The sequence below is a fragment of the Choloepus didactylus genome, chromosome 11 (assembly GCF_015220235.1).
Source record: "Choloepus didactylus isolate mChoDid1 chromosome 11, mChoDid1.pri, whole genome shotgun sequence".
NCBI lineage: Eukaryota > Metazoa > Chordata > Mammalia > Pilosa > Megalonychidae > Choloepus > Choloepus didactylus.
This window is the reverse complement of record NC_051317.1, coordinates 66,045,414-66,071,070: the sequence shown is the minus strand read 5'-3', so window position 1 is coordinate 66,071,070 and position 25,657 is coordinate 66,045,414. Positions and strand designations below refer to the sequence as shown.

At 40.0% G+C, this 25,657-nt stretch overlaps 1 protein-coding gene across 1 annotated transcript in view; it reads right to left on the bottom strand.

The window, feature by feature from the left end:
- The window catches only part of EGFLAM (EGF like, fibronectin type III and laminin G domains), a 207,303-nt gene that overhangs the window by 39,682 nt on the left and 141,964 nt on the right, over positions 1–25,657 (bottom strand). Inside the window, exons 8-13 of the mRNA XM_037799260.1 lie at positions 18,225–18,340; positions 17,316–17,634; positions 16,542–16,642; positions 15,434–15,534; positions 13,467–13,611; positions 2,851–3,040 (exon numbers count right to left, since the gene is read on the bottom strand). Coding sequence (XP_037655188.1) covers positions 2,851–3,040; positions 13,467–13,611; positions 15,434–15,534; positions 16,542–16,642; positions 17,316–17,634; positions 18,225–18,340 — 972 coding nt within the window. The remainder of the gene's footprint in view (positions 1–2,850; positions 3,041–13,466; positions 13,612–15,433; positions 15,535–16,541; positions 16,643–17,315; positions 17,635–18,224; positions 18,341–25,657) is intronic.

Genomic DNA, 25,657 nt, shown 5'->3' with positions numbered 1-25,657 from the left:
CAATTGTAATTTTACATTTATTTGTGTGATTATTTGATTAATTTGATCTCTCATGACAGCTACACAAAGGCTGGGCTGGGATCCTGTCTGTCTTGTTCACCACTTTATCCACAGCACCTGGCAAAAGGACCAGCACTGAGTAGGTGCTCAATTAAATATTTATTGAATGAAACAAAGAGCAAAAAGATCAATAAGCCACAGCAAGACCCATTGCATGCCCACCCTGACCTCTTGAATCTCAGAGAACTTGAGGGTGCTTGGCTCTGTGACATTGCCCTAAGAGTATGCTGAGATCCAAGACAGGATTGCAAAAAATGAGTGGTGTGGCTTAGATTTGAAGTTTTGGGTAGAAACAATAAAAGTTTGCTGAGATCATGGACCATTCTTAGAATGGCAGGTGAGGAGAGAAGTCAGAATCTGTGAACAGTCTAATAAAGGAGTTGTAATGGGAGGGGTTGCATAATGAAAGGTCCCTTTGAGGAGAGAAAATAGGTTTGGTGAGGCTGTGAGGCGGGACAGAGAGAAAGTTGTGGTTGAAGACAGCAATGCCAAGTTAGAAGTGTTTGAAGAACCATGACTCTGAAGTCATGTCCCCCTCTTCTGGAAGCCTGTAACTCCAACAGAACTCCGTGCTCTTTTCATGAGCCAAGTCTGCCCCACCACAAGACTGCATTTAACTTTTAAGATCTTGAATTTCAGGAGGAAACAATTCAAAGGAGGGCAAATATGGTGGCTAACAAAGGATAACCAGTCGTGCTCTTGTACCCAAGGGGGAAAAAATGGGAAGGAATAGAAAAGAGCAATGTGACTGAAACCTGCCATTAATGTTCATGGAGAGAAATCTAATAATCCAATAGCTTCCCCAGGTAGCCCAGAATCAGAAGGTGGGCCCACCTGGTGCCATCTTTCCAATGGAGAGATCAGCATCACATTGTGCTGGAATTTTAAAAGCTGGCAGAAAATAGTTCATGCTCAACTTTGCAATGTTTGAGCTACCTATCAGACATGACCATGCAGCAACTGCCAGAGTTGTCCTTCATTTGATCCTGTCAGGTCAATGAATAGACAAGGAACAACCTCTACTATCTAATGGGTGGAGTCCAGAATATTACTACTACTAATATTAATAATAGGAAATATTTCCATTTTGTTTACTATGAGCAAGGCCCTATTCTAAGTACTTTATATGCATCACAACTCACTTAAAAGAAAATAGTCCTAGAGGTAAGTCCTATTAATAGCTGGGGTAACTGAGTTTCAGAGCTGTTCACTGATTTGCCAAACCTAGGCAATCTGCCTGAAGCATCTAGGCTCTTAACCATGACATCACATGAGACTCCTAGTGGAAGAGTGGGGTTCTTATGTCCCAAATCATCAGAGCTCTCCAAGGAAAGGAATTTTGGAGACACTGTCCTACCGTAGGGGGCACTTGATAATTGTTTTAGTCACTGCCATTTATTGGGGGCTTTGACTAAGTGATCAATTGGGGAAAAAATTAGCACAAGGAATAACATATGGATGGTAACATTTTCCTTTTAAGTTAACTTCATCTTCTGTAGATCTAACACTGTCATCACCTATAGGAGCAAGCAAGGTGAGGGGAAGCAATTTGAGACCCGTTTGGGAAGCTTTGATGTTGTAGATGCCGTGTGTAAGAGGGCAGGCTCTGGAGCTGGAATGGCTAAGGTCTCATTTGGACTCTACTACTTACTAGCCGTGTGACCCTGGACAAGTTACTTAACTGTTCTGTTCTGGTTCTTCTCTGTAAAATAAGGCTAATCAATGCATCTACTTTATAGGATTCTTGGGAAGATTTAAGTAGTAAGTGCTTAGAATGGTGACTACATATCGTAGGTATTCAACTAATTTTAGCTACAAACAAACAAAAACCAACTGTACCTGGAGTCATGAGAATTAAATCTTAGCTCTGATCAAGGAATGGAAAGAGGGATGGATTGACATGGAATAAAGAAAATGTAGCAAAATGTTATGGTGGAATCTGGGCAGTGGATAAATGGGTATTAGCTGTGCCAATCTTTCAAACTAACATCTTGGAGATGGATGGAAAAGAGATCCAAGAAACAGACTTGCCATTTCCTGCCAATGATAATGTCATGTGGGTCTGTGATGCTTAAGAGTTGTAGCACCATACTGTGAGTGAGTGAAAAGCAAGAGTATCACAAAAACACCAATCCAGAATTCCAGTATCATTGAGTCAATGAATTAACCAACTTTAGAATTATCTACTTGCTGCCTTAAGTGATAGAATAAATGTCCTTGCTGTTTAAAAAATAATCCTAACTCTTCCTGCTGTTTTGGATAAGTTATATAACTTCTCCAAGCCTGTTGCTTCATCTATAAAATGAATATAATAATAATTTCCACCTCCTAAAGTTAATATGAGGATTAAATGAGAGAGCACATGAGAAAGCATCTGGCACAATGGTCAAGAATTTGATTTTGATTGCTTCTCTAAGAAGCAGAGAGCATATGACAACTCTTTTTATATTACTGTGTTAGCTTTTCTCTGGAGTGGGAAGGTAGAGTGAAGGGAATGGATTGCTTGTTGCTTTGTCAACGAGACCATGGCACTTTTCATGAAGAGGTCCAAGACAACAGCAAGATAAAACCAAGGATTTTATGCACCATATTGTTTACCATATCTTGTGTTCAGATTCAGAGTCATTATGTCTGCTGAGCACCAACCTCAGCCCTTGGACCCACCCCTCTCCTTTAACCAAAGTATTAATGAGAAGCCCAGGACTACAACCCAATGAGCTACTCACCTCCCTGGCTCAAGCCAGAAAGGCAATCCCACAACAGGACCCAACCCCCTGGGCAGCCACTTACCCACATCAGCCCCACTGAGTGCTTTTCCTAGTGGCCAGGGCCTCATGTCGATTCTCTTCCCATTAACAGTGAGCGACTGCACACAGCCTTGAAAGCCTCGGCTTGTTCCTGTGGCTCTGGTCAACCAGTAAGCACTGGGAGCCCCACCAAGATACAGAGGTGTCCGGAAGGTAATTTTACTGTACTGGCCCTTTGAGAAAGATGAAAACTGCATCTCACTAAACAAAATCAGAAGCCAAAATACCACCAATTTTGGTAAGAGGCAGGGTTAAGATGTAGGTAACACGCCCAGTATTTTCTTTGCATCTGTATTTATCGTTAAGGCATTGCCCTTTTGGAAAATTAAATCCACGGTTACCAGGGGAAACTCAGTGAGCTCCTCAGAAGCTGTGTTTTCAGAAAGGATTATTTTGAAATGCCTAGGAGGGAAGAGAAGGCCTGTCACAGCCAAGACCAGCACAGGAGTATACTGGGCTGAGCATCCAAAATAAACTCTTTCCAGTTCTGTCACCAACTAACTGTGTACCTTGGACAGGTCATAGGGCTATTCTCTGCCTCAAAAGGTGATCATACTAATTGTGTGTATACTTGGGCTAATATTTATTCTTTCACAATTCTGGTCACTGTTATACCATATTCTGCAAGAAATACTGCATGTGCATGTGGGGTGGGCAGGGATTGCCAAACACTATGTGTTGCAAAATATTTTGAAATTTGCTCATGGATACAACTTTTTTTAGAGTGTTATTACAGTTAGGCAAGGAAATTTCCAATCTTAGACCAAACCACAACCTAGATTGCAGGTTTTGAAGTTACAAAATACAGAGTGAACATTACATGGGACAGAATTAAGGCACCCTGGATCATTCTTTTTTTTTTTTTTTTTTTTGGTACAGAAATATCTTATTCTTTTATATTAAAGTTTAATAGGAGTGTTGGGGAAAGATGTGCTTCCAGAACCCATAAAATGTCCAGAAGGTAAGCCACAGAAAGTAGTCATTATCCTCTAAAGTTTTACTACCCAAAAGTACAGTCTAATCAGTTTTATCTTTTCTAATGATTAGATAAGAATAATTTGCAAATCAAATACTGACTGTGAGAGAAGCACCTTTCCAGTACTTGCGGTGGGCTTTAAGGATCAATTTAACTGTTTTCCCTGCCCCCACTGACCCCCTGAACACACTATTTTCATGAGATAAAGCTAGGTGCCCTGTTGGCTTATTTCATCAAAATCCTCAGAATTACTCGTTCTGGAATCCATCCTCACTCTTTGTATCCCGTTCCCTGATCCAGGACCACAGCAGGGGGCCTGACAGCTCAATCCTCTTCGAGAGCATTAAGCCCATCTAAGGGGTGATGGTTCCTGTGTCTTTTGAGGTGCCCTTCACAACATTCCAGGCAATAGTCTTCCCGCCTGGGCTTTACCCTCCTCTGATGAGACAAAGTCAGTGCACTTTTGCTTTCAACAGCCAGCACCCATGCCTATTTTTTTGTTGTTGGGGGTTGTCTTTGGGTCCCTAGAGCCTACTTTGCCTGCCTCTACAGAGAACTGCAAGTGTCCGAGAGTTTGCATTCCCCCAGGACCACCCTCAGCCAGTTATTTATCGATGGGTGCAGAAAGTCCAATTTCCTTGCTTTGGGTGGGGATCACTCTGAGGTATAATTTACAATACAGAGACCCTGTGGGCTCAGGTTGAAGCCATTCGCCCCAAAACTTTGCCTGAGATCTCACTTTTACAGACTCCCTTCCCTTCCCTGGCCATCTCCTCCTCTCTCTCACCCATTTATCTCGGGAGCACTTTCTTAATACATCCACTTTCACAGGACTCCTAAATTCAGCCTCTGTTTCTGGGGAACCCAACTTAAGACGACGTCCTTAACTCCCAAGGTAGTTTATTAAACATTCCTCATCTGTGGTCCTGCTTATACAACTTGTGAGCAAATCCTGATAGCAGAGAGGCAAACTTCACCCTGAGAATACTTAAAATTAAATGCTTCTTGCAATTAATTCTTATATTCATTAAAGTCACAGACTCTTGGGATTGGAGCCCTTCTACATTCCTACCAAAATGTTTAAGCTATTTTCTGAATAGCCCCAACGACAGGGAATCATCTCCTGAGATAGTCTTTTGCACACCTTTGTATGATTAGATGGAGCTAAAATTGGTCTCTCTGAAGATTTCCTCTTTTGACTTCAGCCTTGGGGATCCACAGAGTAATTCCTTATTCTCCAAGACTCTGCTTTGACTTTATGATGAAAAGCTACTGTCTATTCCTTCATCTTCTCTTCTCCAAACAATTCTCCTTCAGTCAGTCATTCCAGGGATTTCAAGTCATCTTCTGTTTGGGTGGCTGTCCCACACCTCTTAGCAGTCACCTGTCAATCCTCCTATCCTTCCCTGTCCCTAAATAGCCACTAATCTAATTTTGTCTTTGTAGATTTACATTTTATACAAATGGAATCATACCATATGTAGTACTTTGTGTCTGGTTTTTGCACTTAGCATATGTTTTTTGTTGTTTTTTTCTAAATTATTTATTTTTAATTAGAGAAGTTGTAGGTTTGTATAAAAGATGTAAAAACGACAACATTCCCATATACCCTTCTATTGTTGCTACTTTGCATTGGTGTGTGTGCTGGTTTGAATCGGTTATGTACCCCAGAAAAGCCTATGTTCTTTTAATCCATGCCTGTAGGTGCAGACCTATTGTGGGTGGGACCTTTTGATCAGGTTGTTTCCATGGAGCTGTGACCACACCCATTCAAGGTGGGTCTTAATCCCCTTGCTGGAGTCCTGTATGAGAGGATAAAAGGCAGAGGCATTTTGGAGAGAGCTCAGAGACACTTAGAGAGAAAATGTCCAGAGACATTTTGGAGAGACAGAGCCATTTCAAAACCAGAACCCAGAAGAAGGACCAGTAGACACTGCCATGTGCCTTCCCATGTGACAGAGGAACTCCAGATGCCATCAGCGTTTCCTCAGAGAAGGTATCTACATCTTGATGCCTTAATTTGGACATTTTCATGGTCTTAGAACTGTCAATTTGCAACCTAATAAATCCCCATTGAAAAAGCCAACCCATTTCTGGTATTTTGCATTCTGGCAGCAAATTTAGCAAATATTCCAATATTTAGCAAATTGGAACAGTGTGGTACCTTTGTTACAGTTGATGAAAAAATATTAAAATATTATCGTTAACTACAATCCATAGTTTGCATTAGGTGCATTTTTCCCAAATACCACCCTATTATTTGCACATTGCATAGTGATATGTATTTGTTATAATTTATGAAAGAACATTCTTATATTTGTATTATTAACCACAGCCTTCATCCACAACAGGGTTTATTGTTATACAGGCCAGGTTTCATACCCTAACTTTCCTTCTAGTAACATACACAACCCTGAATTTCCCCTTTCAACCACATTCACAAACATAATTCAGCACTGTGGATTATACTCACAATATGTGCTATTTTCACCACTATCCATTTCCAAACACTTACAATCAACCTAAACAGAAATTCTGCACAAATTAAACATCAGCTCCCTATTCTCTACTCCCATTCTATCTCCTGGTAACCTATATTCTAGGTTCTAACTCTACAAGTTTGCCTATTAAAATTAGTTCATTTCAGTGAGATCATACGAAATTTGTCCTTCTATGTCTGGCTTATTTCACTTAACATAATATCCTCAAGGTTCATCCATGTTGTTGCATACAACAGAACTTCATTCCTTCTTACACAGCTGAATAATATTCCATCATATGTATATACCACATTTTGTGTATCCATTCATTGGTTGATGGACACTTGGGTTGCTTTCATCTTTCGGCAATTGTGAATAATGCTGCTATGAACATCAGTGTGCAAATGTCTGTTCAAGTCTCTGCTTTCAGATCTCCGGGTATATACCTAGTAACAGGGTTGCCAGTTCATATGACAATTCTATATGTAGCTTCCTGAGGAACCACCAAATGGTGCAGTGGCTGTACCATTTTACATTCCCACCATCAGTGAATAAGTGTTCCTATTTCTCCACATCCTTTCCAAACTTGTAGTTTTCTGTTTTTTTAACAGTGGCTATTCTAGTAGATATGAAATGTATCTCCTTGTGGTTTGGATTTGCATTTTACTAATAAACAATGGTGTTGATCTATTCATATGCTTTTTTAGCCTTTTGTATTTCCTCTTTGGAAAAAATGTCTATTCACATCTCCTGCCTACTTTTTTAATTGTGTTGTTTGTCCTTTTAATATTGGGTTGTAGGATTTCTTTATATATTCTGGATATTAAAGCCTTATCTGATATGTGGCTTCCAAATATTTTCTCCCATAAAGTAGGCTGCCTTTTCACCTTATTGACAAAGTCCTTTGAAGCACAAAAGTTTCTAATTTTGAGGAGGTCTCATTTATCTATTTTTTTCTTTCATTGCTTGTACATTGGGTGTAAAGTCTAAGAAGCCATTGCCTAAACACAAAATCTTGACAATGCTTCCCTACATTTTCTTCTAGAGGTTTTATGGCCCTGACGCTTATATTTAGGTTTTTAAACCACTTTGATCCACTTTTGTACAAGGTGTGAGAGAAGGTCTTCTTTCATGCTTTTGCATATGGATTTCCAGTTCTCCCAGCACCATTTGTTGAAGAGAATGCCCCCATTGAGTGGACTTGGCGGCCTTGTCAAATACCAATTAGCCATAGATGCGAGGCTCTGTTTCTGAACTCTCAATTTGATCCCGTTGGTCAATATATCTATCTTTATACATGTTGTTTTGACCACTGAGGCTTTATAATATGCTTTAAAGTCGGGAAGTATGAGTCCTCCAACTTCATTCTTTTTCAAGATGTTGTTGGCTATTTGGGGCCTCTTACTATTCCAAATAAATTTGATAATTGGCTTTTACATTTCTGCAAAGTAGGCTGTTGGAATTTTTATTGGATTGTGCTGAAACTGTAAATCAATTTGGGTGAAACTGACATCATAATGATATTTAGTCTTCCAATCCATGAACATGGAATGTCTTTCCATTTATTTAGGTCTCCTCTGATTTCTTTTAGTAGTGTTTTATAGTTTTCTGTATACATGTCCTTTACATCCTAAGTTTATTCCTAGATACATGATTCTTTTAGTTGCTATTGTAAATGGAATTTTTTTCTTGATTTCCTTCTTAGAATGCTCATTACTAGTGTATAGAAATGCTACTGATTTTTGTGTGTTGATTTTGAATCCCGCCACTTTGCTGAACTTGTTTATTAGCTGCAGTAGCCTTGTTGTAGATTTTTCAGGACTTTCTGTATATAGGACCATGTCATCTGCAAACACTGAAAGTTTTACTTCTTCCTTTTCAGTTTGGTTTCCTTTTTATTTATTTTTCCTGTCTAACTGCTCTAGCTAGAACTTCCAGCACAATGTTGAATAAAATGGTGGCAGTGGGCATCCTTGTCTTGTTCCAGAGCTTATAAGGAAGGTTTTTAGTCTTTCACCATTGAGTATGATGCTAGCTGTGGGTTTTTCATACGTGCCCTTTATCAAGTTGAAGAATTTTCCTTCTTTTCCTATCTTTCAAAGTGTTTTTATCAAGAAAGGATGCTGGATTTTGTCAAATGTCTTTTCTTCATCAATAGAAATGATCATGTGGTTGTTCTCCTTCAATTTGGTAATTTGGTGTATTACATTAATTGATTTTCTTGTATTGAATGACCCTTGCATATCTGGGGTAAAACCCACTTGATCATGGTGTATAATTTTTTAAATATGCTGTTGGAATTAATTTGCAAGCATTTTGTTGGGGATTTTTGCATCTATATTCATTAGAGAAATTGGACTGTAATTTTTTTTATTGTGGTATCTTATCTGGCTTTGGTATTAGGATAATGTTGGCTCCACAGAATTAGGTAGGTAGTGTTCCCTCCACTTCAATTTTTGAAAGAATTGAGCAAGGTTGATATTAATTCTTGGAATGATTGGTAGAATTCACCCATGAAGTCATCTGGTCCTGGGCTTTCTTTGTTGGAAGGTTTTTGATGACTAATTCAATCTCTTTACTTGTAATTGGTCTGTTGAGGTCTACTATTTCTTCTAGAGTCAGTATAGGTTGTTCTTATATTTCTTAGAATTTGTTCGTTTCCTCTAGGTTGTCTAGGTTGTCTAATTTGTTGGCATACAGTTGTTCATAGCATCCTCTTATGATCCTTTTCATTTTTGTGGGGTCAGAAGTAATGTCCTACCTCTCATTTCTGATTTTATTTATTTGCATCTTCTCTCTTTTTTGTCAGTCTAGCTAAGGTTTTTTCAATTTTATTGATCCTCTCAAAGAATCAAGTTTGTTTTTGTTAATTCTCGCTATTGTTTTTATTCTCAATTTATTTCTGCTTTAATGGTTGTTATTTCTTTCCTTCTGCCTGTTTTGGAATAAGTTTGTTATTCCTTTTCTAGTTCCTCCAGGCATGCAGTTAGGTTTTTTATTTTAGTTCTTTCTTCATTTTAAACATAGGTGTTTAGGGCTATAAATTTCCCTTTTAGCAGTGCCTTTACAGCATCTCATAAGTTTTGATATGTTGTGTTCTCATTTTCATTTGTCTCGAGATACTTACTGTTTTCTCTTGCAATTTTTTCTTTGACCCACTGATTGTTTAAGAGTGTGCTGTGTCACAAATATATTCTCCATATATTTGTGAATTTTCTAGTTTTCTGCCAGTTATTGATTTCCAATTTCATTCTATTACGGTCAGAGAAATTGCTTTGTGTAATTTCAATCTTGTTTAATTATTGGAACTTATTTTGTGACAGAACATGGGCTCTCTTCTGGAGATGATCCATGGGCATTTGAAAAGAATGTATATCCTGCTGTCATAGGGTGAAATGTTCTGTATATGTCTGTTAAGTAGTTCATTTATTGTATTACTCAAGTTCTCTCTTTCCTATTGATCCTCTGCTAGATCTTCTATTTACTGATGAGAGTAGTGTATTAAAGTCTCCAACTATTATTGTAGAGATATGTATTACTCCCTTCAGTTTTGCCAGTGTTTGCCTCATGTATTTTGGGGCGCCCTGGTTATATGTATAAATATTTATGGCTGTTATTTCTTCTTTGTAGATTGTCCCTTTTATTTTATATAGTGTCCTTCTTTGTCTCTTCTAACAGTTTTTCATTTAAAGTCTATTTCGTCTGATATTAGAATAGCTACCCCAGCTCTTTTTTGGTTACTATTTGTGTGGAATATCTTTTTCCAACCTTTCACTTTCAACTGATTTGTGTCCTTGGGTCTAAGGTGAGTCTCATGTAGATGGCATATAGTTGGATCATATGTGTTTATCCATTTTACTAATCTGTGTCTTTTGATTGGGGAGTTTAATCCATTATATTCAATGCTATTACTGTAAAGGCAGTACTTAATACAACCATTTTATCCTTTAATTTTTATATGTCATATTTTATTTTTGATTCTCTTTATAACCTTTTATAGTTATCCTTACTGATAATCTTCATTTTTACACTCTCCTCTAAGCCTTTCTCTCCTGTCTTTTCTTTTCAGCCTACAGAACTACCTTTGGTATTTCTTAGAGGACAGGTGTCTTGTTGACAAACTCTCTCAGTATCTGCTCATCTGTGAATATTTTAAACTCTCCCTCACTTTTGAAGGACAGTTTTGCCAAAGAAAGAATTCTTGGCTGGCAGTTTTTCTCTTTCAATACCTTAAATTGATCATACCAATGTTTTCTTGCCTCCACGGTTTCTGAAGAGAAATTTGAACTTAATCTTATTGGTGTTCCTTTGTATGTGACAAATTGCTTTTCTCTTACTGCTTTTAGGATTCTCTCTTTAGTTCTGGCATTTGACATTCTGATAAGTATGTGTCTCAAAGTGGCTCTATTATTTATTCTGTTTGAGTACATTGCACTTCTTGGACATGTATATTTATGTCTCATAAGAGTCGGGAAATTTTTAGCTATTATTTCCTCAAATATTCTTTCTACCCCTCTTCCCTTTTCTTCTCCTCCTGGGACACCCATGGCATGTATGTGTATGTGCTTCTGCTGTCATTCAATTCCTTGAGACCCTTCTCAATTTTTTTCATTCTTTTCTCTACCTATTCTTCTGTCTGTAAGATTTCAATTGTCCTGTCTTCTAGTTTACTGATTCTTTCTTCTGCCTGTTCAAATCTGATGTTGTATGCCTTTAGTATATTTTTAATCTCTTTTATTGTGCCTTAATTCCCATAAGTTCTGTTATGTTTCTTTTCATACTTTCAAATTCTTCTTCACACTCACCCAGTGTTTTCTTAATATCCTTTATCTCTTTAGCCATATTTCCCTTCACCTCTTTGAATTGATTTAGGAGGTTTGTTTGAATACCTTTGTTAGTTGTTCCAAGATCTGTGCCTCTTCCAAAGTTTTGATTTGTTCCTTTGATGGGGCCATATCTTCCTGTTTCTCAGTATGGTTTGTAATTTTTTGCTCATGTCTAGACATCTGATTATCTCGATGAGTATACTCTGAAGGTCAGTTTCTTTCTTGTCTAAGGTTTTATTGTTGATTGGCTTTGTGTTAAGGTTCTTCTTTGACCCTGGTTCAACTTATTTTAGAACTTTAGAACTGTCTGTTTTTAAGTGATCAGACTTTTTCAGCTCTTCTTCATCTGATTCTTGCCCTGGGTATGTGGTACAATTTTAAGATTGCACTATTTGTGCAATTATTTTACCCCCAGGAGAAAGCTTCCTTTCCTCTGTTCCTTCTCCAGGAATATTGATCTATTCTGTTTGTTTTCATTTTGCCCCTCTCTATATTTTTTTACCCTCCTTTTGTTGCCTCTAGCTGCTTTTGCCTGGAGGGAAAATTCTGGAAGGAGGGTCACCCTAGAGAGTACTTTCCCAACTCGGTATTTCCCAGCTAAAACAGGGCCAGGCTTTTGTGAAGGGGGTTCAGATCAGTTCCAAAGAGCCCTGAGGAAAGGGTCTGGAAAGACACCAAAATCCTGTTTGGTGGTTCCCCGAAGCTGCACTTGGCCTGCCAGCAAATGGTTCTCTTCAGCAAACTGTTCCCTGCAGCCCTAAGGAGGCCCTACATCTTTAAACCTCCTCCACCTTTGTCTTCCTATTGAGGGCAGGGTTGAAAAATGTCCACAGCAGTTCCTTTCCAGTGCAAGCTAGAACAGTGATTCAGAGCCAGGACCCAGCCATCTAAATTCAGAGATCAAATGTGATCAGTGCTTGGCCATGCTGACCACCAAACCCATTCCTGGGGAAGAGGGCTTCCATGTCCCTCTTCATCCACAGCAGCCATCTAGGGACCAAACCTCAGGTGGCTTGCCTCATGCGTGGGGGATAGGCACTGGCAGCTATCACAGGGTGAGTTACTCAGAGTTCTCTACTGCAGTTTCTCAGCCTCTTCATCCCGTTCTTCCCTGGATGCTGTACAGTGTTCCCCTGGCCTCCAGAGCCCCAGAACAGTTGTTTTAGACAGTTTCTGCCTATCCACTATCTGTTTTTGGAGAAAACTCCAGCTGTTCCTGGAGCTCCCTACTCCACCATCTTCCCCAGAAGTTCCCTCTCTCCATTCCATCTTCATGTTAGTATTGTGGGCCCAACCTCAAAGGTTCTTTATTCTATTGAACTTCATTGGATTATATTAGGCCCATTGTTCTGGAATTTATGTGATCCTGTAGTTTATTTACCTTGCCTTTTCTTTTCCTAGGAATATGTACATAAGCAATCTCCCTGGATTTACATTCACTGTACTTGGATTCTTGTTCCTTTTGAACCATTGTGGTCCCAATTAATGAGACCTTATTCTATTCATTTTTTGGAGGGGGTGCTCAGCAAGCCTTGGCCTTTTATATCACATGCCTTGCCAGCAAAGAGTAGTGAAAGGCACAGACAGGGAGGAAGCTATGCACATATACACAAAGGCTTTCATGCTACCTTTTCCCTTAGAGAATACAGACACCTGCCTGATTATAATTACAGGCTCGGGTTCCTTGGCAGGTTGCTAATCCAAACTGTTTATTCTAAACACAGTCCTAAAATTGCTCAGAGCATGACAAATATGTGAATACCTAGGTGATTTGCTAAGTAGCCCAACAGTTAAATTATTATACCATTTCCTATAATTATGCCCCCACCCACCCAAAGTAGATGAATGAGTTATTCCTGAACTTTTCAGACTATTTTTCTAAAGCCACAGGATTGCCACACCCCTGCCTTAAAAGCATGCTTTGTGTTTGACACTAATAATGGGCTCTATTCTTCCAAGATGGGCTTTCCTCTACCCCCGGCTTGGATGTCTTTATGGCAAGACAACATGTATTAAGGCAAAAGACCTACAGCATGTACCTGTGCACCTACAGTGATGATTCTTGAAAATTCAATTCTTGCCCTCATTCGATGAGGGATGGATGTGTGCCCTGAAAGCCCACCTCAAGTGGCACAACCTAACAGGAGCAGATCAAAGCTTACTTGCCTGGGTTTGCCATGAAAAACAGGCCTCTACCAAGCCTGCCCCAAGCTTGAATCCTGCCCACTGTGCCCCGGCTTTCTGCAGTTGGACCCGCTCAGGATGCTTTTGGTGGATGGTAGGTGGTGTGGACAGGGTGCCAGGCTCTGGCACTCACCTGGGACTGGCCTGTCACTGGGGTGCCATTGTTCAGCTGCAGAAGTCCATTCAGCCCATCTCTGTAGAGCGTAACCATGTGCCAGCCCCCCAGTTTGATTTTGGTCTCACTTGTGATGATGGCAACCCCGGTTCCACAATTAAATCTGTGGGGGAGGAAAAGGAGAGGAAGAATCTTTGGTCAACTAACTCACTTTCAGGATAATGGCTTCTTTCAGAACCAATTTGCTCCATTACATTTATTAATACCAAAGCTGTTTAAATCTATATGCAGGAGAAGGAGACCTCAGTCTAGTTATTTTTAATCTGCCCATAAATGTAGGATTTTACTCTGATTTTCTATACTCTGATTTTCTCTGTAGCTTAGAAAACAATGGGCAAGTAAGGCCTTCTCTCTCCTTTTCAGAGATGCCAGATGTTCCAAGTGGATTCAAGGTGCAGCAAATTAGGATACGAGTCTCTTGGCTTCCAGGGATTTCTCTGGGGAATTGCCCCAGAGATATTAATAAAATGTTGAAAACCAAGTCTTTGAACTCATTTTGGTAAGCTGGCCAGCACCGCCATCTGTGCTCAGCTGTGCCCAGATGCAGTGTGCAGTTTCCACGGGAGGCTCCAGCTCAGGGGCCTTTTTGGGCAGAGCAGGAGCATTCTCACATGGTCGCAATGCTCTTTTTTTTCCCCAACAGCATGATAGCTCAGGGATGCCCTCTGCTCACTAGGCCGGTCATGCAGGATTTCAACCCTTTTTTTTTTTTTAAATCAACTTCCAAACACCCTTTCTTCTGCTTCCTGAGATTGCCAGTGGGGAAGGAATGATGTCCAGCATTGCATTTATTAGGTCTCACATTATCTGCAGCGCAGTCCCCATATTCTCCCTGTGTCTCATTGTTATAATGGAGTGGGGCGGGGTAAAGAGGCAGTGCAGTACTGGCTCACCAAGAAGAGCATATCAGAATCACTCAATAGGAGCTGGACAGCTGGAGTGCTTCTACCAGCAAATCGTGGCTAACACAAAACTTGCATGAATCAAAGCATTTAGCAAAGAATGGGGGCCCATTTTATAACCCAAGTGGTATGGTTAACAGTCTTCTCCCATTCAACCAAAAATACATTTTGTGCTGAAAAATTAATAATAAAGATATGGTTGGTGCTTATTGAGAGCTTGCTTTGTGCCAGACACTGCTTTAAACATTCTTATGTATTAATTCATTTAATCCTCACAGTAGCCCTAGGAGGAAACACAGGAGTGGAGAGGTTAAGTAATTTGCAGAAGGGCAGGCAGCAGGTGAATGGTGCTGTTAGGGTCTTAACCAGTGCTCCGTGGAGAGAAGGATGAGGCTGATCTTGACTGGCCATTCTCAAATGGGTACCCTGAACACCATCATGTGAGTTACTAAAACACTCACACTTCCACAAAACTCGGCACCCTGGGAAACCACACAGAAAGGTAGCTTTCAAAATTGGAAGGGGGAGAAATGATTAGTGCAAAAGAGAGAATCCAAATGTTCCACCCCACCACCAAGGAATGACAAGGAGGGGGTTCGAGCCTCTGTGAGCCCTTAGAAGGCTGCAAAACCTCCTCTCTGCCCTTCTCATGGCTATCTGCTATATTTGCTACAAGGGGCCTAGGAGAAGATCCCTCTTCCCATCACAGGACAGAAGGGATTTTTTTTATCTCTTTGGCTCAGTGCTGCATCCCCGGCATCCAGAGCAGAGCTTGGCACACTTGGGTGCTTGAGTAGCCTTTGCTATTGAATGAATGAAAAGTTGCAAGGCTGCAAAATTCAAATCTCAAAGTTACCCTGCACTCCTGCTACTCCAGTATCTAGTAAACTCATTCATACTCACTTTATATGCACTGCTCCTTGATCTACATGAATGCATCTTGCATATATTTTATGCACACTATAAAAATGTAATCTATGTAGGATAGGATCAAAAACTCCGCGGGCTTTAGGCAGGAGTTACCTGAACTGGAGTGAGCGTTGGATGATTGCCAGGGACATGAAGTCACCCTGCCCGTGTTCGTTCTCTCCGCAATAGAGCAGCAAGCCATCCTCTGCCTCTGCCTGTTAGAACACACCAACAATGAGGATATCCTCTTCCAGAAAGTGCCATCTGGAAACACTCATACATGTGGAACTAGAGCATTCTCCTCTGTGGCCACATTTACAAAAGGGTCAGCCACAAGGACTCCATTTAATTCCCAGGTACCTGGACCTGTTCATTTTCAATAAACAAATGGCAGCAATATAAACAGTGTGAAGGATGGCAATAAGGGGAGAGAAAGGTGGGCCCATATACGACCTGCTTTTTACTTGGTTTTGAGGATCCAGCTGTAGAGCTTCAGGCAAAGGATATGCTCAAAAGACCATAGTCAAGGGAGGGTAAACTTATCGCACTCCCTTCTCCTTTTATTTTTTCCTTTTATTTTTTTTCTTCCCTCCCTCTGGGGAGGCATGTGTCTTGCCTTCTATCAGAGACCCACACCTGCTGTCCTAGACTGGTCATCTCTTAGACACAGCACTGTGGCCATACCTCAAGGGGGACTTGTTTCTAGCTCTCCAAACCTTTTCAAGTCTTCTGAGATACCCTACAGGATCACTTAACCCGAGATCACTGATCTGTGATCCGCTGAGATTCAGGTCACACATCATTGACTGAATACCCACCATGTGCCAGGATGTATATGGAACAGTTTTCCTATTTGTTCAATTGCAGCCATAGCAAGGAAGACAGCCAGTTGGGCTCCCTTTGAAAGGGACTGCAGAAGGGAAAATCCATGATCTCTTCTGCACCCCTGGCCTGAGAGAATCACTATTATGAACCACCTTGTTGGGACAACAACTTTCTTACAGAGAACCTTCAGGCAAGCTGTTTTCACAGTTCAGTAATATGGAAAACCCACCCTCCCCTCACTGGTTCCTGAGAATGTGTGAATGTGCCCGTTCCTGCTCTCTTGTGAACTGATTTAGGGCCAGGCTCTGTGACATATTTACCTTTGACTGCCCTCCCTGCTTCCTCTCTCCCTCCCTGTTGATATAGCATCATGCTTAATTAAGGTAACCCTTCTTACCCTTAATTCAAGAGTAATTTGAAATGCCTGATAGGAGTTCTTCAGAGGTTCAAAGGTTGCATAGGAATGGCCAAAGAACTGAGGATACTGTATAACAATATCTGAAAAGGAAAAAAAAAACACACACATACACACACAAACACACATAAGAATGCTGTTTCATCACTTCTTCAAAAGCAAAAATCAATTTACACAGTGTCTGGAATATCATCAGGTGAAAACCCCTGGAAATCTGTTAAACCTAGTTTGCTATCTTCTTTCTTGTACTTTTTACACTGAATGTTCTCATTCTTGGAGACTTTGAGCTTCCAAAATTCTTAGGAAGAAACTGGACTTTTGGAGGGTGCTTCTTCCCTAAAAAGAAATCAATGGCTTCAAGATCACTGACACCCTCTTTCCAGCTGTAAATCTGTATAATATAAATTGGTCTAATCATTATAATTTTAACCCTCAGGCACAGGTTTCAGCTGTTTTTTTCTGTAGTGATATGCTAATAGTAAAGCCTACCACCCAAGGTGCTGTCAGGATGATTTAACAATTGCTCCAGAAGTCCTACAAATTTGGCACACATAGAAATGGAGCTGCTACCTAATTAGAAGCAATGCAAGTCACCTCACAATTGGCTATGCATAGCTCATTTAATGACCAATACTTGAAAGAAGGGACTTGTCTTAGAACAGGGACTACAAGGAACTATGTTTGGTCTGTAAAGTTGCCTTCTGGCTCCAGTTGGGGCCAACCCACCAGCACGTTCTTCCTTCCCAGGGGATCTACCTTCAGAGCAGCTCTCTCCACCTTTGCCCAGGATGCAATGGCACCGCGAACCCCGCCAGGTGTAGTCATTGACACAAAAGCTGTCAGCAGAGCAGATGGTTTCATCACAAGACATGTCAAAGAGCCGTGGCACCACAACCACGCCATTCTTCCCCTTCCCCTCTACTGGAGTGGCATGGGGAGCCACCATTGTTGTAGGGAGAGACGCTGAGGTTGGAGAGGCAAGCCTAGAAACGGTCTTTGGGGTAGATATTGAGGTCACCTTCGTTTCCACCAAAAACTTCTTATTCTCTCCTTTGACAGCAGGAAGAGGTTTAACCTAAAGTCAAAGAGGGAGATGTGTTCAGGATTAACACAGGGCATGGTAACGAGACTGCCCTATTTTTTGATTGATGCCCGATACTTGAAAATGTGGTATTTTGGTATTGACAAAACCTTGGGATTTTGCAGATTTACTGACCCCAATTTATGGATGAAGAGCTTGAGGTGCAGGAGGTCTTAAGTACTTTGCCCCATATTACTAAGAAAATCAGTAGTAAAGCTGATATTGTATTTATTGCTGGTAAAATATTATAAAGATGCATTACTTTGTCAAGGAATTATTCATTTCCTTGTAATGTCTGATTTTAAACAATTTTACTTGATGGGAAATCTTAATTTGTTTGTGGCAGATTGTGAAGCCAGCAGGCAGTGTCTGTCTATAGAACATCAGCATGGTTGGCACTTAGTTACTGCTAATTTATGATCACCTGGAGCCTAATATTCAGAGAAATAAATAAACGTTAAAAGCAAATGGGCCAATTTGAGTTTTAAGTAAAACGTTCATGGTCCATTGACTAAATTGTCTTGTTTGGCAACAAAAGAAAAACAAACTTTTTGTTTTGCTTAAAGAGCAAAGATTTGTGTTACCTCCTCAAAGGAAATATCCAAATCTAAGTCATCTTCGAATCCATCATCATCATCACTGACTCCCACATCTGTGATATAATGGGGTCCATAGCGGCCACTTCCTGCTTCCTCCGTGCCTTCGTAAAGAGAAGCAGCACACGTCTGTCAATATGTGCCTTTGCTCCATTTTCTACCCTAGCTCAGCCATACGGAGCTGCCCTGAATGGATCAAGATGCATTGGGAACACAGAGGGAATTAAACATAGAAGAGAAAGCATAAATGGCCAAAAATATGCAAAATATTTAATCTCATCAGTTCAAGGAAATGCCCGTTAAAACCACAAAGAGCTATCATTTTATCTTGACAATATTGGCAAAATTGTAGAAGTCGGGCAAGGAAAAATATTACCTAGGATAAGATCAAAGGGAACTCATATACTGCTGTTAGACATGTAAACAAGCACATCTTTGCAAGTCACTTGGAAATGTTGAATAATATGGAAAATATTCATACTTGTTGATCTAGAAATCCAACTCCAAGATATAAAACCTGAAGAAAGTCTTGTACTTTCTCCAGTGCACCAGGAGACATGTGCAAAACCCATTCACTGCATCAGCATTTGTAATAGTAAAAAACACCCCAACTTTGCTATATATAATAGCAAATAACATCCCAAATGCTCCTCGATAAGAGAATGGATAAATGAATTATAGTATATCCATGGAATTGAGTTATCATTTAGCTGGGGAAATGAATGAGCATTTAATGCATCAACATGAATTACTCTCACATGATGCCCTTCAAAAAGTGCAAGTTGCAAAAGAACAGATCCAGTTTGAGACCACTTGTATAAAAGTCTTCAGCAAACAAAATGTAATATATTATTTAGGGATCCATATATATGTAGTTTCAACTATTAAGACAAGTAAGACATATTTCTTTTTGGAAGAAATGGGAATGTTCTCATACAGATTGTGGTGGTGAATGCATAACTATGTGCTTATAACAAGAGCCATTGATTGTACACTTAAGATGGATTGTATGGTGTGTGAATAAAACTGTTTAACAAAACAAAAAATTTAAAAATTTAAAAAAAATGTAAGACACTGACAATCATCAAAATACCCAGGGAGGTTAGAAGAGGGATGTGAATGAGGTGTGATACATAGGGCCCCTCCAATATGCTGAGTACATGCGATTGTTCATATTATTTAATATATATACAAATACATACTTTCGACATATGAAATATTTCACTAAAAGTTCTTTGAAGCAAGGAATAGATATTTCAATAGAGCAAATACTCCCACAATGTGAAAAAAGAGGATCCTATAGGCTATCTTGGAGGCCAATCATTTCCATCCATCTCAGTAGGACAATGTGTTTTTTCAGAACTGGAAGGTGGACTGAGACAAAGTTCTCTTTCGGGAACAACATAGGACATTATCCTTTGGGGGATGGTCAGATCAGCATTTTTATTCAGTTATGCACAAAACCCAATGAACCTCGTCAGCCTTAATATAGGCTTGGCACAGGTAGCACTCCACCAGGAGGCAGCCTTTCAAAGTGCTACTCCATAGTGCCCCATTTCTTCCCAGCATGTTTGGGCAAGAGCAGGTACTAGCTGCCTTCGTTAAACTGGACTACCAGGCCATCAGCTGTTAGGGTAGTAACAACAACTCTTCAATGGAAACTGACTTTTGTAGTTCTTGGTGCCCATTCATCATTAGGCATCCAACATTTGGACCATTGCTGAAAAGAAAAGAAAACTGACATTAAAAACATAAACTGAACTTAAAGACTTTCTGTTTTCAGAATAAGCTAAGCTAAACACCTCTCTCACAAAAGCAATCTCTTCTTTCTTGAAGCAAAATAGCATGTGGATGGAAAACGGACTGAAGGAAATGATAGAAGAAGCAGTGGGAAGCAGACTCAGTGGGCATGCTGCGGACCAGAAATCTCCTCTTGCATCTGGAAGAGGGAAATGTGGTTGGCAGGTGATCCGGAGACAGGGTGGAATGAGCTGTTCTCAGGTGTTCAGGCACATCTTACTGGAGGTGGGATAATGCAGAGGAGGTGTGTTCCCACCATCTCCACACCAATCTCCACAGTTCTATTTAAAATAGCCCATCTGTCAGCTGAAAATCCAAGCCTATTAATGCCAGAATTATACTTGGATGCATGTTTTCTTAAGCCACCTGCATCCAGGCAGCCCAGCTGTATGCCAGATGTTGTCACACAAAAAGCCAGAAAGCCCTTGAAAGATAGCTCCCTCCTCTTGCGTCTTGCTTCGTTTCTGTATCTCTCTCTCTCTCTTTCTCTGTGCCTTTCTCTTCTCTGTCCATTCTCTCTCTCCATTTCTATCTGTCTCTCTCCTATACTTGAAATTATTGGATTTCAGAGGAAAGAATCCACATGATAATGAAAGAAAGCCATAACACACACACGAAGAAAGATGGTTTGATTTAGAGTAGGTCATTCCCTAGCCCCAGGGTGTCGTCCCTTGCCCTGGGCACATCCTTGCCACTCTTGCACAAATTCTCACCAATATCAAGATTATCTTCCAAAATATGTTTTCATCTCATGATATCCTTTCTGAAAAAAATTTCCATGTTAAGAAATTAATGAAGACATAAATAAATGGCAAGATAGCCTGTAGACTTAGCATTATTAAGATGTCAATACTACCGAAAGCGATCTATAGATTCAATGCAATCCCTATCAAAATTCTAGCAGCCTCTTTTTTTTTTTTTTGCAGAAAGTCCACAAATCCATTGCTGTAGCTATGAAATTATATCACAATGAGAGTGGAAATGATCCCAGATTCCCTGCTTTTTTTTTCCCCCCTGCTCTTTTTGACAAGTGAAATAAGGCACATATTATTCAATGGATAAAGTTCTTTGTTCTTTGTAAAAATTGAATCTTCTTGGAGCTAGAGGTTAATTCTCTCTTTGGAGAAATGAAGGGTGGAGGACGAAGGTGGGGAAAGGAACATGGAATTACAAGGACTTAGAGTCAAAGAATTTTTGACTTTTGTAGAAAGACCATGGAGATCAGCTTGCACAACCAGTCCATTTTACAGAGGAGTACACTGAAGCTCAGAGAGTCTGTGTGACTTGCCCAGAGAGACAGCTCATTGATGGCAGGACTGATGTAGAATTCTGGACTCCTGAGGCTCCACTCCATACTCCCTGTCTCTCACAATAACCCAGGCTAATAGTCATTCTTGTTTGTGGTAGAAAAGAAATGAGCACAGAGAGGACCAGGCACAGCATGACTCAAAGAAACCCGGAACTAAAACTCGCTGTCCTTGTCTCCCGATAGTCTCACCACCTCAGATCTCAGATTCATGGTTCACAAGAAGTTTTTACCAATGTTATTTCTAAGTGAGCACAGAATGTACAGTTCAATTCATTGATAAGAATTCTATCAGTACCCTGGGGCTATTATAATTAAAGTATATATGACTTATCTCTTTCTACTTGCAACTTGGTTAATTTAGGAAAAGAGAACATTAAAAAGGAAACATTTATTATAACCAGCACGGTCTAACCACTGACTGAATGCAAAACAAGTTCAGCAGTTATTCCGCTATATGAAAAACTAATAAACAAAATATAAATTTCTATTAAAAAAATGGATGACTTTCACGTTATAAAAACTTTGATGTTTGTTTCTATAAAGGCATCACAGATTTTCTATAGTGAGTTTCTCTAATGTATCACTACGGTATAGTTGGAAATATTCCTTGTCATGGAATCCAAATAATTAGGAGAGGGACACAAATGCCTGTGTGATCTTGGGCAAGTTACTTAACCTCTCTGGGTCTTATATTTCTCAATAAAGTAAGGAGTGGGATTAGATTTGATGACCTACAAGGTATTTTCCAGCACTAACATTCTGTGAACCTAAAATTCACTTGTGAGTTAGGCATATTGCAGGCATCTGTTCCATCAAGCAGGACTTGAAAAAGAAACAACTAGGGAATTTTGCTTTTTTTTCTTCTTATGTGAATGATAAAGAAAAATGAAGTAGTTCCGTAAGAGAGTTATGTGCTTTGGGTATTGTAGCTGTGTTTTCAATATTATAAGAACTCCTAGAAGTTGTGATCTGTCATCATTTATCAGAATCCATCTTCAGTCAAAGGACCAGGTGGCATTCCAAGTCACCATTAGGGAGGAAGGCTTGATCCCACACCTGGGGGTTCTAAGCATGAGAAGTTATTTTCCTTAAACACCGCTGGATCTTTCCTGTCCCTGCTCCTCCCTACAGGGGTGGGTGGGGGCCTAGTAATTTAGCTGCTGTGTGGAAGCCTTTGGCCACGTTTCTGAATTGAATGAAGATCATCTATCAGAGTAGACCCGGGGGAGGAGAAGTAACTTGGGGGACTTAGTCCCTTCTGCTTTTCTCTCTCCACCTAGACAGTTAGAGGCAGTGAACTAGGCAGGTGTAAATGCTCTACAAACTCAAACTTCCCCTCAAGAATGCCATCCCATAGTCAGGAATGGGCAAATGGGCATCAGCAAGCCCATTTTAGCTGTTAAGAGTAAGCCATGTCCTCCAACCCAGCATTTATCAGGAAGAAAGGGACAGTTATTTGTTCATATGCTGACTGTGTTGTCTTCCTTCTCAACTGATTCAGAAAAGAGCCAGAGAAATGGTGCTGTTGATTAGGTCTCCCCAAACCCCCAAACTCACCAGGATAACAATAGCTGGAGAGAAAGGTTTTCCCATGAGGCAAAGGGTCACAGACAAAAACTGGATCATCTCCTTCAGCACAAATACTCAAGACTCAGTTGGTTGGATAGAATAATGACAGATCATACCTGGGGCCTGAGTCCCTTCAAAGTGTCCTGAAGACCCTGTGTGACTCGGCCTTGCCTGATCGAGCTCGAGCCCCATCTCACACCAATTTATTCCTTCTTACCCTGCTCCAGCCACAGTGGTCTTCTTTCACTCTTTTGTACTTAAGTACAACCACTGGCAGATATTTTTCTTCTTTTCTGTTCATCATGCTTCATGAAACTCTTATTTGACCACAGCCCAAGAACAGCACCCCAGGATCCAGGTGATTTCTAAGGACATAACCTCAAAACTCCTCTAACTCCTTTATCTTTGTACACACTCATGCACAAAGGAAGCACTAGCTCTGCCAAGCCCCTGTGGGGCACAACCTTTTGAAGAACATAAACCAGGCAACCAAGCACAAGGCACTGTTCCTTCTTCCCTCAAAGCCTCCCTTTCTAAAGATAATTGGACTGAAGATAGTAAAGCAGAAGGCCAGAAACCAAAGTGTTATGTACTTGCTTCTCTACTACCTGCTGCTGAAGGAGATACGTAGGCAAAGCATAATGCACGATGTGGCTATGAACACAGCAGAAAAACCTAAGGCCATGTTTTCATCATGGACGGTGAGCTGGAAATTTCAGGCTTGAAATCTTTGTAACTTCAGAGAATAATGAAAAATAATTTACTGGCAACATTTTGTAGCAGTACATTGTGCCTGGAGGTGGGGTAGGTAGTGTAAAATGTAAACAGAGAACATTTTTAAACAACTGAAATGGTGGCTGACATTAGGGATTCAGTGATATGTATACGGCAGGCAATCAATACATTATTTGTTAAAGGACTGAGTGAATGACTGTGAACATTCTCTATAAGAGCCGAATCTTCTTGCAGGGTGCTCTATACATGGTAAATGCAAAATAAATGCTTGTTGGAAGACTCCAGTTTTCATCTGGTAGCAGCTCTAAGTATCTAGAAGATGAGTCATATTCACTGGGCATTTCGTAGCAATTGTCAACTAGTAATTAATGGCAGGGAACTATTGCCAATAGTGTCAGAAGAATATGGCTTAAAAAGTGAACCCTTTCATTCTCCATATATACATACATATACACACATAAATATATATTTATATATATGTATATTTTTATCAGGATATGGCCTAAAAAGTGAATGCTTTATATAAATATATGTGTGTGTGTGTATGCATATATATATGTAAATATATAATTTTTTTTTAATATATTCAATCCTTATGTGGAATAATTTGACAGTATATACTAAGTGTTTGAGTTATTTGATTCTGTATTTCTACTATTAGGAATTTATCCTAAGAAAATACTCAGGTGAATAAAAAATGTTCATAACCATGAAACATTTTTAGAAGAAATTTAATGGCATGGGATATGTTCATGGAATGATTTTGTTTGGAACTTGGAGGTTGTTCACATGAGTAGCAGAGGTAGAAGCAGATTGGAGTCAGTTGAAGAGGAAGTAGGAGGTTAAAAAAAAAGTGGATATGGTGATTTTAGACAACACAACAGTCTATCTTGAAAGAAGGCAGAGAAATGGTATGGTAGGTAGAGCAGTTGTAGGGTCAAGGGAGTTTTCCATGGTGGGGGTGGTGGCACATGTTTGTATGCAGATAGAGTGAAAGATGGATGATGTGGAGAGTGGGGTAAGCAAAGCAAAACTGATATGTATGTATGGTCTCCAACTGGACAATATGTGGCTTGGTTCACATCTTGCATTTGGGAACTGGGAGCTAGAAAAGAGAAGCTGAGATGACAATGAGATGGGGGACACAGTTTGTCAGAGGCTCACAGGACAGCGAGAGGGTGGCACGCGAACCTACACCTACGTGCAGCGTCACTGATGCTATTACATGAGTGGCAGTGCCAGTGTGCATCCGTGTCTCTTGGATCTGTGCTTCACATCTGGGCACCCACTGTGGTTTGGTTTTCTTTAGGTGTTCTCATCTTCAGATGGTTCAAACCAAAGATTCGAACACCTTCTCATCCCTCTTCACTCCTTTGAGACAAAGTGCTAGGAGAAAATAATTGCCTGCACAAAATTCTCTATTCAATTAAATAATCTTTCAACAATGACAGTGAAACAAAGACATGATCAGACAATGTCTGAGGGTGTTTATCCCTAAAAGAAGTTTAAAGAATTACTGAAAAGTATAATTCAGGAAGATAGAAAGAGAAAGGTGCAAAGAGTGGTTGGATTTAAATGCAGTTAAATTTAAATGAGCATTACTGTAAAAACAAAAATCAAACAAGCATGTCTAAACTTTGGTCTGTTAAATAAGATGGAACTAATATAACAGAAAAGTGGCACTTAAGACAAGTAGGAACTGATGTTGATTAAAACTGCTAGGGTCCTTTTGTTGTTTGTGAGAAGGGTAATGGGTGTTGATTAACTTTAGAATATAAAAAGTTCAACAGTTAACAATTTAAGGGTAGCAAATAAAAATATAATTTCATCCCAGTAGCAAGGAAATAGGAACCGAGAAAATCAATGCTACAGAAAATAGAAAAGGAGCAAAAACATACTGCCCTCCATGGAAAAAGTAGAGTAAATAGCTTAACATAAGATGGTAGAAATAAATATAAACATGTCAATAATTATCATAACCATAAATGTAATGAACTTGCCACTTACA